This window comes from Ostrea edulis, chromosome 9 (assembly GCF_947568905.1).
Source record: "Ostrea edulis chromosome 9, xbOstEdul1.1, whole genome shotgun sequence".
In the NCBI taxonomy this organism is placed as follows: Eukaryota; Metazoa; Mollusca; class Bivalvia; order Ostreida; family Ostreidae; genus Ostrea; species Ostrea edulis.
This window is the reverse complement of record NC_079172.1, coordinates 25,054,756-25,072,383: the sequence shown is the minus strand read 5'-3', so window position 1 is coordinate 25,072,383 and position 17,628 is coordinate 25,054,756. Positions and strand designations below refer to the sequence as shown.

The following is a 17,628-nucleotide window of genomic DNA, read 5'->3' as shown; positions in this document are numbered from 1 at the left end:
ATACAATGTATAAGGAAACATTGAAGAGCTAGGGTACTTGTAATTAAAGGAGAACAATTAGACAAAAAACAATCAATAATTGCTCACAATCTTCTCATATTATTGGAAATATACAAGTAGATATTAAGAGCATGCAATTACTGCTCAATATCGCAGTCTCAAACACATGTAGGTCCTTGAATCCATATATCCCAAAACTAAATCCTTATACAGTATTCAACTGCTGCGGTGGTCTAGAGGTAGAGCGTTCATCCCGCATACGGAAGGTCAGGGTTCGAATCCCAGCCATAACATACCCAAGTCGTTAAAACAGGTAGTGACAGTTCTACTGACAAATGCTCAGCATCAGGTGTGAATGTCACGGGTCCTCAGAGATGACCTTAAAAACAGATGTCCTGTGTCACAGTAGATGTGCCACGCTAAGAACCCTCACTGCTCAATGGCCGTAAACGCTGAGCACAGGCCTAAATTTGAAGCCCTTCACCAGTATTGGTGACGACTCCATTATATTAGATGAAACAATTGTAACTATAAATAAATATGAACTGGAACAGCTAAAGAAAAAGGATTCTTCAACAATTTACTTATAAACTTATCAGACAAATCAAAAAGAAAGAAATCTTCATCCAATAGTTGTGTTACATGGGAAATTAATTGTTATACTTGTTCTATGCTATCAAATTGTCCAAACATCTGTTCTCTGCCAGGTTTTTTAGCCAGTAAGGTTGGGTAACCCCGGCGGCTGAAAATCTAGCAATTGAGTGATACATGAGGTCACCAAAGGATGAATAGGGCAACTGGCATGCAAAACGTTGACAAAACAAGTCTGATCTAACTGTCAAAAACAAATTTCTGGTCAAGTATATATACATATATATTACAAATACAGAATCTGCAACTATTTCTTTGTGACATGATCAAAATGACCTTGGTCTAGGATCTGACACCTGCCTATCTCAAACAACATCTGTGTAACATATCCAAGTGAACTTGACTCCACACACACACAATCTTATTTTTAAAAGAAATTACATATTAAAATCCAGTTACATGTATAAGCAACTTAATGTCAGGTGTGAGCATTTTGTTTTATGAATTCATAGATCAGCCTTCATTAATGATTTGCCTTTAATTATGAATCGAGTGTCCCAGTCATCAACCTGATGAACTTCTTTTGCCATTATGATTTACAGATAAATAGTATTGAGTGCAGGTTTACTAGAAATTGAACATCTATATTTAGGTAACACTAAAGTCACAACAGATAATCAAATTATTAATGCTTATAACCCTTACTTTGATCATGTTGATTAATGCTGAAAGAATTAACAAATTCATTAATTACTTTTTTGGACCAGGGTTTCTACATGGTATTTACGTGGAAATCATCTTCGCTGTCTGTGGAACTTCCTTTCAGAGAGTGTTTGATGGGCAGTTCAGTCTTCTTTTTATAGTTGCATATCCCTGATACAAATTTTAATGTATTTCCATTGCTCTTACGTGCAATACATATCTTACATTTTTAAATTAATACAAAAGTTAAATTCTACATCTGCTTTATCACGATCTGATGGAGCAGGTAAAATTTCAATCAGATACATATACATTAATTTTTATAGTTTTGTTCCTTATAGTAAAAGCTATTAGAATTTCATGGTGGTAGTTACAATGTATATACCGGTACAGGTACCAAATTTGAAGACAAATTTTGAACTTTAATTTGTTATATCTTTGTTTTTCTTATGGATTATGAATTATTTTATTCTATAAATGAAAGTAGAATTTAGTTTTGAAACTTGTCTTTCATACTTTCAACAACTCATCAAAATTAAAGAGAGCTACAACAAAACAACCTCTACCAACACTTTTTGCAAGATGCATCATAGTGCCCTCTTTAAACATTTGAATAAAATATGACCTGCCAATTGATATAATATTTCTCATTGTAAAACTCTGTAGGGAAAGATGTGATTACTTATACATACACAGATTCTATTGTGTTTTGTGGTTACAATCATTAAATACATGTCAGATTTGAAAAGTTCAAGGATAGTATGAAATCAAGTGTGATCAATTCATCAAGCTATGTTTCATATTTTTCTCTGACAGAATATGGACAAATCTGTGGAAAAAAAAACCACAACCAGTTTACATATCTAGCCATTTTAGACCACCTATTAGAATTTATGATATCATTAATTAGCATTCTTCTTATGAAATATTGGTTTCTGATATCATGGTTCCCAAAGAATTTTTCAAACCATGAATATTGAATCAGTATAAAATATTTGAACAGAATTTCTTAAAAGGAGAGTTTCAAGTTACTGCCAGAACTCTGTTTTTCTACAAATTTACAATTTCATAGTGCTATGAATTTGAGGTTTCTTTCAATGTTGTTCTACATGGAAAGACATGACATGTACCAGAATTTTCCTCAGTTTGCAAAGTAGAATTTATGGAACTTACAATGGAACTGTTTCTTGATACCTGCTTGGGGGGGGGGGGGGGGGGGGGGCTGTCGTAAACACACCTAGTCTACACTTACACATTGCAGAAATTATTCTCAATATTGAAACACATATTTCAAAACAAAGTCAGAGAAACTATACAGCCCTATTGTATAAATCAACTTTAGGAGGACTACTATATGCCAGAGAAATTTGATATTATAATAGCTAGATTAAATGTGGAGGATATGTATAATAATATTTTGAATATTTGAAATTTAAAACTTTCAAATTTACTTTATTTAGTCAAAAAATGCAGTTTTTTGTACAAAGTGATCTGAAAAAAATTTAAAACCTCTGCTGGACTTGAACCTGTGATCTACAGATCAGCAGTCAACTTCTTAACCGACTCAGCTATTCAACTTGGCAATCAAAATTTTAAAAAGGGAATATACAAATATTGCAGATATTCATATTTCATTCATGTTTTAAAAGGAAGTCAGCCATCATGACATGTAGAATACCTCCTAAAATTAACATTAGGGGGGATCAGGATGTAGGGGTGGGGGGGGGGGGGGGGGGGGGGGGGGGCTGGCCAATTTAAATTTCCATCTTGAATTGATAATACTATTTCTTTTTCTCATTAACGTGATAACACAATACAATGATATAAAACAAATTTTAACTCTGTGTTTTAATGTACATGTCATGTAATTGTAAACAAAGTACCACAGATCGCATTGATGCTGTACATTTGGATTTGGTGGTACATCCTCAGTTTTAAACACTTAACTGTTCATGTCTTGGTAGTTTCGTAGTCCTTCAAAAGCATTCAAACATGAACTATAGAGACTAAACTTTGCCATTCCACTACCACAGAACGCCATTGTATTTGCTGCTTCAATGAACATAGAGCACTGTCATAAAATCATCCCCCTCCCCCTATCTGCAAAATTATTGGGGCCATGCATGGTCGTTGCCCTTTTGCACCTGCTCCAATGCCCCTCTCCCCACTTATTTCTTGTATCAGCACGACAGCCCTCGGCAGCCCATTATATTGCGTTTGATAACGCGTACGTAACATAAATACTTGTATCGTCTGCACCAGAAGTATCAAGGACTATCAAATTTCAAAATCATGTGACTGCAGTATGTTTAATTCAGAATAAAATGGTGTTCCAGCAGAAGATAAAACTCTCCTTGTGTGATTTTCAATCTTCTCATCATGGTAAGGTGGCCTATTGATTAAAAACTTCTATGAGAAAGATAGAGCAAACACATGAACATTGAAAAATCTGCCATGCTTGTTGAGAGATGTAGATCCTAAATAAACTTTGTTCAGGCCTTTGAAGAAAAAAAATGAAATTGTAAGTCAACCCTATACCCCTTATTTTAGAATAGAATAGATTTATTGAAACCAATATTTGGGTCCCTTGAGGGTATACAAGTAATTAACATGCATAAGAAGAGAGTCAAAATTGATAGCAGCAACATGTCATTCATAACCCAATCACAGTTAGGATCGTTATTTTTGAACGATTATCTCTCCCTCTTTTTTTGTACATGTATATATAAGAAGTAAAGAACACCATTAAAAAGTCCACTTGGGTGTGAATTAAATTTGGTTTGATAGGAGATCAAATCTTCTGAGAACAGGATTTGATCATGTGACCATTCCAGTTCATATTCGCAGTGAACTTTATTTCTTAACAATACCAGTATGTAAAACATCAGCCCCTCCGAGCTAATTATATAATCTTTGACAACCAAGAAAGGTAATTAATGATATGAATTGATAACATTACACAATTTTCATGATCTCAACAATGTCCATAATAATGCCAAAATTGGATCCTTGCTAAAAATTCTATTTATAAGGTATATAGGCATTGTCTGTTGCCCACTCCCATACTGTTTTGAATAAAATACTTTTTAACTCAAATTGATAACAATTTCCACACTTAAGCTGCTTGTGTCAATTTTCAATAATGTGGTGTTCACACTTTCCTAATCGTTCTGATATTGTATTACCTGAGACAGTATCACCCTAGCTGCCAGGAGTTTGTATTACCTGAGACAGTATCGCCCTGCCAGGAGTTTGTATTACCTGAGACAGTATCGCCCTGCCAGGAGTTTGTTCTGTCACATTCTGTGTGACTTCTACCACCACCGTCTGTTCTTTGTCATCTGTAGCCAATCCTTTCACGGCTACGTCTGATCTGGTGGTGTCAATCATGTAGGAGTGCCTCCCACACAACAAAGGCACTTCCTTATAAACACCGTAGCTCACACTGCGTATCCCAGTTCCTTTGTGTAGTTCTCTTCTGGGTACAAAATTCGCATCTACATTACTCCCAAAGCTGATCAACCCGCCACCTCTCTCAAAATAGCGACAAACTACGTCGTCACATTTATCGTACAAGTTTTCTTCCGTAAGAACCAACAGTGCTGTGTTTTCAGCCCAAGGCACGGAGTGAACTTCATCATGCTTCAGGCAGTAAATAACATAACAGTCATTATTGATACACTGCTGCAAGACCTGCTTCACATTTTGAAATTTTCTACTGGCATCCTTTTTCCCACAATATACCACTATATTTGGTGGTTTGGCAGACTTGTCAGCTGAGAGCGGAACCACATTGAGATCCTTTGGGTCAAACATGGTCTCCCCTGACCCACTCTCTTCCATGGCAGCATCCAAGTCCTCCCTGTTCGAGCTGTCCATGTCTAGCCCATTCTCAGCGTCCACTCCCTCCCAGTCTTGACTGGATGTTTCTAGGGCGTCCTGATTAGCCAGACTGGCCGTGTCGGCTAGGGACTCATTTGACCACTGGCTACTGGCATCCTCCATTGTCTGAATTTCCTTCATGTCAATATTAACCAAACTGGCTGCCTTACCTATTGTTTGAATGCCTAAAAATAAAGAATACAAAGAAAGGTAACTCCTAAATCATCAAGCAGAAATTGGGCTATATTTCATGATTTTAAACTTACATGTTGTAAATGTGTGTATTTCACTGTATAGTTTCAACCCCAGTTTTGATATTTATTTCCTTCTCTCATCAAACAGAATTGAGAAATAATTCTCTTTGATTTTATATATATGATTTATCAAATTTAACATCTTTCACCTAGAAAAAATTAACCATTTTAAAAACTTCAATGGGATATAAAGTGGGGCGGTCGCATGAACAAATCCAGTAAAACCCAAAGGGCTTCTCAGTAGATTTGATTATATCCTGCCTTATAACTTCATAGCCCAGTGAAGATATTCGAAAGGTTATATATTACTTATATATGCATTTGGAACAAACAGGCAATTTCAATATATAACACATCATTCACGGTAACTCAGTGGTAGAGCTTATACTTCATAACAGGGAAGTTGCTATAGTTCGAGCTCTGCTCATGTCATGGCCACTCAAACCTAAGATGTAAACATAAGTAGTGATTGCTCCTTCGCCAAACGCTCTGCATTTAGAAGTGAGAATCACAGGTCTTTTGGATATGACCTTAAAAACAGAAGTCCCGTGTCGTAGCAGATGTTGGCACTATAAAATACCCTCACTGCTACGGCCTTGAGCACTAAACATAGGTCTAAATTTGTGGTACTTCACCTACATCTGGTGATGTCTCAATGTGATTGAAAAATTCTCCACAGGACGTAAAACAAACAATCAATCAATCAAAAAATCACTATATAACCGTCCATTAATACACCAAGAAGACATGTCAGTGACCTCAGTCAAAGTTCTTTGAAATCCAGCGTGTATCAATCATTATGCTATACTTATGCAGTTTTAGGATTTTTGTTGTCATCATCTGAAGGAGTATCTTTGTATCTAAATGGGCATTTGAGATGACCGTTTGGAACATTTGAGATGACTGTTTGGGACATTTGAAATGACCGTTTGGGACATTTGAAATGACCGTTTGGGACATTTGAAATGACCGTTTGGGACATTTGAGATGATTGTTTGGGACATTTGAGATGACCGTTTGGAACATTTGAGATGATTGGTTGGGACATTTGAGATGACCGTTTGGAACATTTGAGATGATTGGTTGGGACATTTGAGATGACCGTTTGGAACATTTGAGATGATTGGTTGGGACATTTGAGATGACCGTTTGGAACATTTGAGATGATTGGTTGGGACATTTGAGATGACTGTTTGGGACATTTGAGATGATTGGTTGGGACATTTGAGATGATTGGTTGGGACATTTGAGATGATTTGTTGGGACATTTGAGATGATTGGTTGGGACAAAGTAAATGAGAGATGCGCCTCAATCAAAGTTTTAAACATCAAGGAATTTCCAATGGGACGCAGACTCATGTTTCACAACTCAGACAGCTAATAGTGTTGCTGTGGACTGAATACTGAATTAGCCTTCCTTTAAAAGCTACTGATAGTTACACCCCCGTCACACATATTTGTCTGATTGATGTTCCTGCTTTCAATCGGCATTTCATGTTAAGACTTTTGACCTCCCAAAAACTTCATTGGAAATTAAAGTGATTTTGCTTTTTGGTGTGTTTACATGACAAAGGAACACCACAAACGCATACATTACAAAGTGTGAATACTTACTGGTAATTCGATTCACTTGTAGGTCTTCTTCCATTATGATACTATTATCCATAAATGACAGGCAGAGAGCCAGGAAGTCTGGTCCTGAGCACTGCATTACAATTCCAAAAGGTGGACCAGTGTTCCAAGCCAATGGATGACCATGATCTAGAATCTATATATAAAAACAACAGTAGAGAAACATTGCCCTAAAAACCATACTCTGCATAACTGTCCATCGTCGCAAGCCACGGCTGAAACGTACGCTGCTCTTCCCCTTCACCCGTGGCTCTCTGCGTGACAATTTCTTCGTTTCTCATAAATATGCACGACGTGAATGATGTAATCCGTTATCAATAGAAGTAAAACAGCTATATGGATGTGGCAATGAAAATGTGTTCTTTTTGCCCCGAAATTATAGTAAACAAATGTCCTACAAATCGATGACATCTGAACAGTTTCGCGGTTTATATCTTATATATGTCCACTTGTTTCAAAGGAGGGGGGGGGGGGGGGATTACCAATACACAACATCTATCGTCATTAGTCTCTCCGAATACTTCATTAAACCCCGGTAGTATTATTAAGACTTCTCATCGTCTGTTCTTAGTGACAGAAAAACATCATTATGATCCTCCTAAATGCACCTTCATAACTGCCATTGTTAAACACATGTGTACACAATGATTTTGCATTTGTTAGTGGAAGAACAAGCGTTCTGATTGGTCAGTAGCCGCATTCTATTAACAGTTTAAATCTCTGATTAAGTCTTGTTCAGAAACTCAGCGATTGGCCGATTCACGTCATGCATATTTATGAGAAACGAAGGAATTGTCACGCAGAGAGCCACGGGTGAAAGGGAAGAGGAGCGTACATTTCAATGGTGGCGTGCGACGATGCATTACTTTCAAACAATTCAACGTCCAATGGATATATTAGATTATATTACATAATTTGTAGTAAATAAATAAATATTTTCGGTATCAGTGTTTTAGCAGTACATGAAACCAGAGGAAAGTACCTATGTATCCCCGATCTCCACTAGTCTGTTAGTCAGGCTGTCCAACTTGGTTTTTCAAAAGTATTTTGCTTTAGAGAAAGGTATTGATATGAACTTTGCTGCATACTTTGCTAATGAACAATAACAGTTCATGTTTGACTTATGTCCTGGTTGACAGACTTTTACAAAAGTCGTGGCCTTTTGCATGACTTTGTTTCCTGCTCTTTTTGCAATAAGATTTTTGAAATCAAAGGACAACTGCAGATTGAATTTGACTTTCCTTGAAGTTTACCCAGTATTACAGTTTAAAGAATTGATAGGAAACTTGCTGTTTAGTTTCCAAGTGAACAACTACTGATTAATTGCAATTTTCATCATGGTTGACCTAGTTTTTGAGGAGTTATCCCCCTTTGCATAAAATTTGTTTACCTTTTTTTTTTAATTTTACAGTATATGTTTGGAAGAACTGACATGACACCAGTGTGGCTTCTTCAATAACCACTGCAGACCCATCACGACTTTTGTCACAAGCCTTACAAGAGTTATGGCACTTTGCACAAAATATGAATTCTTCACCGTTCATATCTAGCCTTCATATAGCTATAGCCTGTATTGATATGCAATTCACTGTGTAGCTCTCAAGTGAACAACTATAGACCAAGTCTAATTTTCAATATCATTGACCCACTCTCTGTAAAATTTGTTTTCAGTGATTCAGAAGATAGTACATGTGATGATGTAGCAATGCTCCCAGTATTTGTTTTGATAACGGTAATAGTATGCATGTGTGATATGAGAGACACATAACATTAGTCACATCAGGCCTGAGACTGATACTGCATGAATGTAAATACATATTACCGTAGATACTTGCCTATACATGCAAGTCAGTTCGCCTATAAGGCGGTTGTATATTTTTTAGGTTACTTTGGAGGGATTTGACATTGACCCACTTGTAAATTGGTATAACTTTTTGCGAGAATCGGTTGACAATTTCTAATCAATGCTCTAATGTTTTCACCTCTGTTTAAAATAATATTTTGAGAAATGCGCCACTATTTATTCATTTTCTCAGCAAATCAATTTCAGTAATATACACTTAAAATAAATAAAATCATTAAGATATGTAAATGCTTCTACTTTATGCAAGCAGATATTAGAATACATAAATAATATAATATATCAAGTCAATATTAATCATAAAAATCGTACGAGTACAGAGTTATTTTAAAAAATACTATACATTACGCCATCCATAAAAATATAAATTTTCTTAGGACACGCCTTAAAGTCGGACATAGAGTTTTGTACCAAATTTTAAATCCCAAAAATCCGACTTAATTCTGAGTATATACGGTATAGACAGATAAAGATTTTGTATCCCCCCCACTTGGAACACCTACGAGTTTTTGTGCTGCAGAAATTTGCTACTAGTTTATGAAAAATAAAGAGTGTACCTAATATACAGTGAAAAAAAATCTGTTAAATTAAATTCTAAAATATGAACTTTTCAATTTATATCATGTTATATATTGGGAAGTTTAAAGTAATCCTAAAATCTTGGTTTGCATTTTATTTGCAAATATTCATTGTTGTTTTTCAAATTTTCATACATGAATACATGTATTATATCTACATTTCCAGTGATCTTTGCAAAATTTTAATGATAGGCATTTTCTCAATATCGTTCTGCAGTTGTATACAGAACCACACTTAATAAATATAGTATGTTTATTCCAACAGCTGGGAAGTCCAACAGAAATGTTTAAGAAATAAATTATTGAAAATACATGAGGGTGTGAACTGCGATGATTCACGCTGGTATAATTCATAAAGCACACTGGGGCTTGGGCAAAACCAGAGTTACATGGGGCATGACTCGCTAAAAAGTATGAATTTTTCAGCTGGTTTACATGTAATGACATTATATCTTCACTAAGCTCATAGAGATTCAAATTAAAATGGTATACCCATCAACCTACATGGAATGACTTGGCCTGAGAAACATGCACCTGCTCCTCTGCAAAAGACTCTATATCTGTTGGTCGGATAGACTCCAAGAGAACCGTCACTTCCTGATCATCTGCCGTGAGCTGTGTGTCACTGATATCGTGATAGTACGCTGTCCATTTCTCTAGGTTCACTTTAATCTGAAATTTAATGTCTTACAAATATCAAATTTTCTGGATTAGATCTGATTTAACATTTGACTTCAGTTTATTTTCAGATTAAGGTCATGGAGTCAAGTCTCAGTTAAATTCCATCACCATCTATTATTTCACAAATGTGCACATGTTAAAAATCTATTCATCACTCAAATACAGTCAACATGGTTAAAACAAACATGCTTACAGCAAAGTGATATTCATTTCCTGTAATTTTAAAACATACATGTAATATGAACTTATTGGATACAACGAATTAATGTTTCTAGATAATGAATCAAGTTGTCTGTTCCCCGCACTTGACTATAAGCATGTTTGACTGTAATATACATAAAATAGGAGCTGTATATCTTCAACATGTGTGCAATCATTGTGCTAAAGCTCAATTAATGGAGAATAATTTTTTTTTTCAAATACAGTTAAACCTGAGACAATAAAGGAAGAAAAATAGGTAAAATGACAAGTGGTCTCTACAGGTTAATATTAATACGGGTACAGGTCATTTATTTTCCACAGAGAAAGCATACATTAACGATCATCATGCTCAACCGAAATCACAAGTAGGAATAGGAAATCATACAATCATTAAATAGAGGTCAAATTGCATAAAATGGTTGTGAAAATTCCGGTCATTGTTTGCATCAGACAGACAGTCATTTAATACAGATATATGGCAGGGGGATCACTATGGTAGTTGTGGGGGGTATACTGGAATTGGGTTGTCCGTCCGTTCGTCTGTAGATGCAATGGTTTCCAGGCTCTAAAGCATTATCCTTTCCACCTACAGTCACCATATCATACATATGGACTACCCATGGGATTAAGATGTTCCCTATCAATTTCGGAGTCAAAAGGTCAAGTGCACTCCTAGAAAAGAGACTACCCAAGGTTTTGTCATGCCCTTTCTTTTTTACACCCAGGAAAGAGGTGATTTATACCTATTAACATCACTCTTTGGGTGATTGGGGTAAGTAGGGGGTATTCTTTGTGAGTATAGCTCACAGTTCCTCTTGTTCTAAATGAAATAATTAACCTTATCTTATTACAGTCTAAATAACTTCAACCCATTACACTCCTGCTCCTTTGTTTGTTTGCTGTTTTATAAAATAAAGAAATATTGATTGTCCATGCTGGCAATATGTGTATATGTGCCCGTATTAACTCTACAATTTTCTATTTACTCAAAACAAAACAATATTGCTTAAAAAATTATGAGTGCACAATGACTTATTTGACCATATTTACATGTCACCATATTGTACAGAGAGATAAAAAAAATATTGTCATTTACTAAAAGCCTACAATAAATCATAAAGTTACATACAGTCAAAACTACATGTACTGGTATACCCAAGTAAAAACTACACAAAACCTACATCAATGCATTTAGAATTCTAGTGTCTTCAAATGGTCTTGACCGTTATGATGAGTCCATTCTGCCTGTGATTTTGTTTGGACAAGCCACATGACGTGAACTGGCTTCAGAACGGAGAATATGAGAGATACAGAAGACGCACTGTTGTCCGCTTTCCGAGAATGAAATAAGTGTGCCAAACTTGGAATTCCTTTTTCAATGCACTCTAGCATTCTTTATTCACAAGTTTATCTGAATACTAGTACCCGAGTTAGAAATCAGTTGGAAGCTATTGAGCGTTTGCTTGATTGTCCAGGGAGAAAAAAGTGGTGTGGATTGAATTACATACCCTGTGCTAAATATATTTTGCAACAAATTGCCAGTGCGATAAAATTAATTTGCACCATTGTCTTGGCACTTGTATTTTCGCTTAATACCCCCGGTACATATTCGCCATATTTTCTCCTTTTACAGTAATCATCCTCTGATCTGCTTGTGCATTCGCTTAAAAAATAATGGTAGCCTTTGACGCACTCATGCATTTTCTACTGCAGCAATTGCATAAGCAGATAAAAAGATCTAATTTGCATTCATAGATTAAATTTTTAAACTTTAATTGTTATACATGCACTTTACGCCCACTAGCATTGGTTCAATAAAATTTTTGATTTCAGTCAAATAAACAAATTTTCTAAATCCTGAAATTCATCTATATATAACTTGTTCACATGACGCAGTTCAAGGTCCCATGATCCATCAACTGACAACTTTTGATGATCAAAGGCTCAAAAGTGTCCTAGATAGGCATCAAAATCCATTTAATAATAATTACCTGTGAAATTCAAAAAGTAGGTCAACATGACCTACTTTTGAGACAACATGATATTAGGTCCTAAGATGCATCAACTGACAAAATTTGATGATCCTAGTCCTTATACTAAGCAAAATATCAAAGTTTTAACAAAACAAAATTTAAGGTCAACTTTGAAGTGACCTTGAGACCACACCCTTTGCCCCAGGATGATGCCTTGAACAATTTTTTTTTATTATCTACAACCTATCCTCATCCTTATGCATAAGTTTGGTGATAATTTGCCCAGTGGTTCTTGGGAAGAAGATTTTTTAGCAACCACTACTTTTGTTTGCATTTTCCTAATTATCTCCCCTTGTTACAGGGTCACAACCCTAGTTTTAGTAAAAATGAAAGCCCTTGGGCCAAGGATACCCTGTGACAAATATGACAAAAATTGGCCAAGGGGTTCTTGAGATATAGCCCTTTTTCCAAAAAGTTGACGCACACCGCACGCCAGACATATGGCCATATGATTAGCTCTTGAGCCTTCGGCTCAGAAGAGCTAATAACAATCACACTTACCTTAGGAAAATAACAATCACACTTACCTTAGGAAAATAACAATCACACTTACCTTAGGAACGGCTTGGGACACTGATATACATTGATCATTATACGTTTCTCTCACAACCAAATCATCAATCCTTTCCACTAGTTTTGAACTGGAAAGTGACTGTTTCACATCACCTGTGAGGTGGAAAAGCCATAATTACATACTGATAAATTAAATTCTCAAGTCACAAATACTAGCTATTAGAATAGAAAATAAACATGTATATAGATCATGTGTTCAAACAATGTATTAAAATCTGACTCATGATAGATACCATATCCCCAATGGGACACATTTCAAACTTGAAAACTGTGGAGGGAGAAATAAAAGACAAATCATGTACCCTCTATGCAATATTTCCTAAAAACTAATAAAGTTCAAAAACCTGTAATTTTCTCAACAAGAGGCTCATGTGCCACATCGCTCACCTCAGTCACCTTAGCCCATATTTAAAGATTTTTGCTATATATTTGTATGTAAAACTTAGATCCCTTATACTGTATAGTGGCCCTATCCTACCCACAGGGACCATGCTTTTAACAAACTTGAATCTGCACTACATGTATGTCAGAAAGCTTTCATGTATATTTGTACTTTCCTGGCCCAGTGGTTCACACATTTAATAACTGACCTTTTTGGCCACACCCTAATATCAAAACCCCTACCCCTGGGATCATCAAGTTTACAATTTTGGTAAAGGACTACCAGCTCTTTCTAATATCCATTTAGTTTCAATTTAGTATCAATAGCACTAAAGAATATAATATTTAAGTGTTTTACAGAAACATTATTTAGTAAGTTTGGCCGCCCCGCCCTGGGGTCAGAACCCCTACCCCGGGGATCATGAAATTTACAAATTTCAGAGAAGCCTTCCTGCTCTACATCACTATGCATTTAGTTTTTCTTACACATTTGTGGTTCTAGAGAAGATTTTTTTAAATTGGTAAATTTTGAGCAGTTTTTGCCATGCCCCGAGGGTCCCAGGGGTGCAGGAGTCCTGAAATTTACCATTTATATCCCCCTTGTCCCAAAGATGCTTCATGCCAAATTTGAAAACAACTGGAATAGTAGTTATCAAGAAGAAGCTAAAAGTTTACTCAGGTGACCTAATAAATATTGAAGTACCAAGGAAAAATGATGAAACCATGGTATTTAGGCTGTTTACCTGATTAAAAGAAAATAGCCAGTGTACAATGATTTGATAACTTACGCTGATTTTGTGTCCCTACTTTCTGAACTATTACACTTCCGACTCGAAGAGAGGATGAAATATATCGGTGGATCATAGAGTGGCGTAGTCGATCCCTGTACCATTGATAGGCAGCAATTACGAGGTAGCCCACCGAGATAAACATTGCAACATCTGGTTCCTAAAGGACTTGCACCATCCACTGCGACAGACACTTAAACGAGAATTCAAGTCTATTACTACATTCAACATTTACTCATGTATATCATAGGACTAAATCAACTGTGCAAATGTGAAAAAAAAAAAAAAAAAAATTCAACAAATTACAGTACAATTTTAAATGATTCAATTCATTTCCAATACAATCAAGTTTGAACATACCGATTATCATGTTTTTAATTTTTATGTTAAACTTTAAGAAAACAGGGCATCATTTGTTAATTAATTTTTTATTAAATTAATATTAATCACTCCAACATGTCCTATATACAGTAATTCATTGTCATATTGAGGTCGGGTTGTAGTGGTGACACAAGTGTACTGCATACCACATAGACAATTATCAAAAAAGTTCATGGGACTCGTGATCATGTTGCTTATAAACCATGAGTCTGGGATTCGCTTTGAAAAATTACAAGTGACAACCCCGATGTGGCATGAAATTGGAAGAACTTTGGATCTAGACCTGCGGTAAACAGGTTGTGGATTAGAGCTGCAATCGTCAAGAGACCTAAACATTGCACCATATGACTTACGTAACTTAGTGACTTGTCCAAACGATGTTTGTTGACCCACTAGACTCAGTAATGATGGGAAAATTCATTGATTTAAAAAAAAAAACATCTATGAAAAAAAAGCACTGCTTCATAATTTTTATTTTAGCTTGTGGGTTTTCATTTTAGCCTGTGGATTTTATACAGACAGGCTAAAATTAGCCTGTGGTAGAAAAAGGTTAATTTCGACCCCGGTCATTCTGACAGCCTATATCCTATATAGTAACCTTTTGTTATATTTGCCATCAACTCCAGATATTTTCATTTTTAATGAGAAATGCAAGACTTGCTTGAATGAATTCCAAAAGTTAACCCATATTTTGAAAGAATAAACCTTTTGTTATATTTGCCATCAACTCCAGATATTTTCATTTTTAATGAGAAATGCAAGACTTGCTTGAATGAATTCCAAAAGTTAACCCATATTTTTAAAGAATAAACCTTTTGCTATCAACTCCAGATATTTTCATTTTCAATGAGAAATGCAAGACTTGCTTGAATGAATTCCAAAAGTTAACCCATATTTTGAAAGAATAAACCTTTTGTTATATTTGCTATCAACTCCAAAAATTTTCATTTTTAATGAGAAATGCAAAATTTTCTTGAATGAATTCCAATAGTTAACCCATATTTTGAAAGAATAAACCTTTTGCTGTATTTGCTATCAACTCCAGATATTTTCATTTTTAATGAGAAATGCAAGACTTGCTTGAATGAATTCCAAAATTAACCAATATTTTGAAAGAGGTAACTTTTGCTGACACTAGCTAAAGATATTTTTGGTTTCAGTAAACATTATGTGGCCCAATAGTACATATATATATGAATAATTCACATACTATCAGAACCAGTTCTTGCCAATATTAATACAAGTACACAAAATAAATGATTTGTTGTCTTAATTGCATATTAGAAGGGAAAAGAAGAGGTTGTTATATGTATATGTCTCGACTCTTGAGCATATTTTCAGGGTATACTTGTATAACCGAAAAATTTAATGAAAATAGAGGACGACAGGCTGCCCATGACAATTTATTTCATGATGTGTCAATATGGAAAAATTCATATTTTATTTTATGACATTTAAGTCATTGTAAAATTTAAAACAACTTCTCCGTCATTGATAAAAATACACCCCAACCCCTGCTTTAATCGTGCGGAAATTCGGGAGAGTTGGCGAGGACTGTTGGCAAGGTCGCAAAGCTAGTAAACACCTGGCCCAAACATGCTACAAACATATCATACTTAATATGCTACCTATAAAAATCCACCCCCCAGAAACCTATGAGCTTGGGATTGATTTAACTCATATCAATGTTAATCACAGGAGTCGATAAAATCGTCGATTTCTGTGGATTATGTATCATGTATCAAAGTTTGAGTGGAATCTCTGAAATCAGCGTTGTCATCATTAACAACTGCGTTTTAATTTCTGGGAATACTTAATTCACACACTTACATTAACTCCTTTTTTAAAAAAATTTATACCATATCCATGTTTTTGATTAATACCGGATATTACATTTGCAGACTGAAAGATTAAACCGATAGCGTAGTATCTCGTCATATACCTTGACTAACTCGTACTCAAATCCATTCTTACCATATTAATCGTGGATATATTATATTCTAAAGTCGTAGACTATAATTAGCGTAGATTTACCCATGTTCACTATATTTCATCTATGTAAACCAGTACCTTTCATAAATTCATTTGGCCTTTTTCATTGCCCCCTCCCTTTTCTTGAAATGTTTTAGAAACTTCCCACATGATTATACAAATATTATTTAACCAAGTTTCAAATCGGTGAAATTAGGGGCATGATACTTCGGTATGTATACGTTGTTACATTGAAATACAGAATTACCCGTATGTGGTGTACACTTTAAAAATACTTTTTTTCCTTGTGATTTTCTATTGGTTATTGATGTCGTTAAAAATGTTAAAATTAAACAAGAATATATGGACACATGCTATAAAGTCGCCGGTAAAATCCAAAACGAGTATTCTGAGGTTGATATTAAAAAGATACTGGAGTTCCTCATTGACAATATCTAATATGGTATTTCGTGATGAAGTCTTCCACAGTCTGTTGGAATCCCCATGGGCACGAATTATTTTCCTTTATTAGCCCACCTGTTTTGTAAACAATCTGTAAATATCATAATACCAAGGATCATGGAGGGATACAGATAGGTATTTTATATATATATATATATATGAGAGAGAGAGAGAGAGAGAGAGAGAGAGAGAGAGAGAGAGAGAGAGAGAGAGAGATGTGAACAGATCAGGTACCATCTGTTCCATTGGGTAAAAATATTCCGTTATTATCATTTTTGTAAAATATGAATTTTTGCGTTTCATAAAAGAGTTTTAAATAGGATATTGCTAAACCAATTCTCAATAATTTCTCAGTACATCTTGCTGTATAGATATAGTTTTTCATCCAAAGAAGAAGAGTATTTTGTGTATAATTTTATTTACCAAGAATACCTAAAATGAAATATTATTGGTAAAAACTAATTGAAAGTTTGTTTTATCTTCTATCTAAAGTTGAAACTCATATAGGAATGATTGAACACAAGCACATTCCCACAGTATATGTTCTATTGTCTCTTCCTCTCTGTGACAAAACGTACACATCTTACAATTTACTTTTAAAATTTTGAATGAAAATGAATTTGTTGCTAAAATTCTATTAATTATTCTGTATTGAAA

The 17,628-nt window shown here is 35.1% G+C and overlaps 1 protein-coding gene across 2 annotated transcripts in view; it reads right to left on the bottom strand.

Moving 5' to 3' along the window:
* Positions 1–16,472, bottom strand: part of LOC125658692 (biotin--protein ligase-like) — a 50,357-nt gene extending 33,885 nt beyond the window's left edge. The window contains exons 1-6 of one of the 2 annotated variants that reach the window (XM_056148965.1): positions 16,369–16,472; positions 14,158–14,350; positions 12,969–13,081; positions 10,005–10,172; positions 7,044–7,197; positions 4,519–5,360 (exon numbers count right to left, since the gene is read on the bottom strand). In XM_056148965.1, coding sequence (XP_056004940.1) covers positions 4,519–5,360; positions 7,044–7,197; positions 10,005–10,172; positions 12,969–13,081; positions 14,158–14,302 — 1,422 coding nt within the window. In that variant the 5' untranslated portion in view covers positions 14,303–14,350; positions 16,369–16,472. The remainder of the gene's footprint in view (positions 1–4,518; positions 5,361–7,043; positions 7,198–10,004; positions 10,173–12,968; positions 13,082–14,157; positions 14,351–16,368) is intronic. The other variant, XM_056148966.1, reaches the window with a different exon arrangement.
* Positions 16,473–17,628: the final 1,156 nt, after the last annotated feature.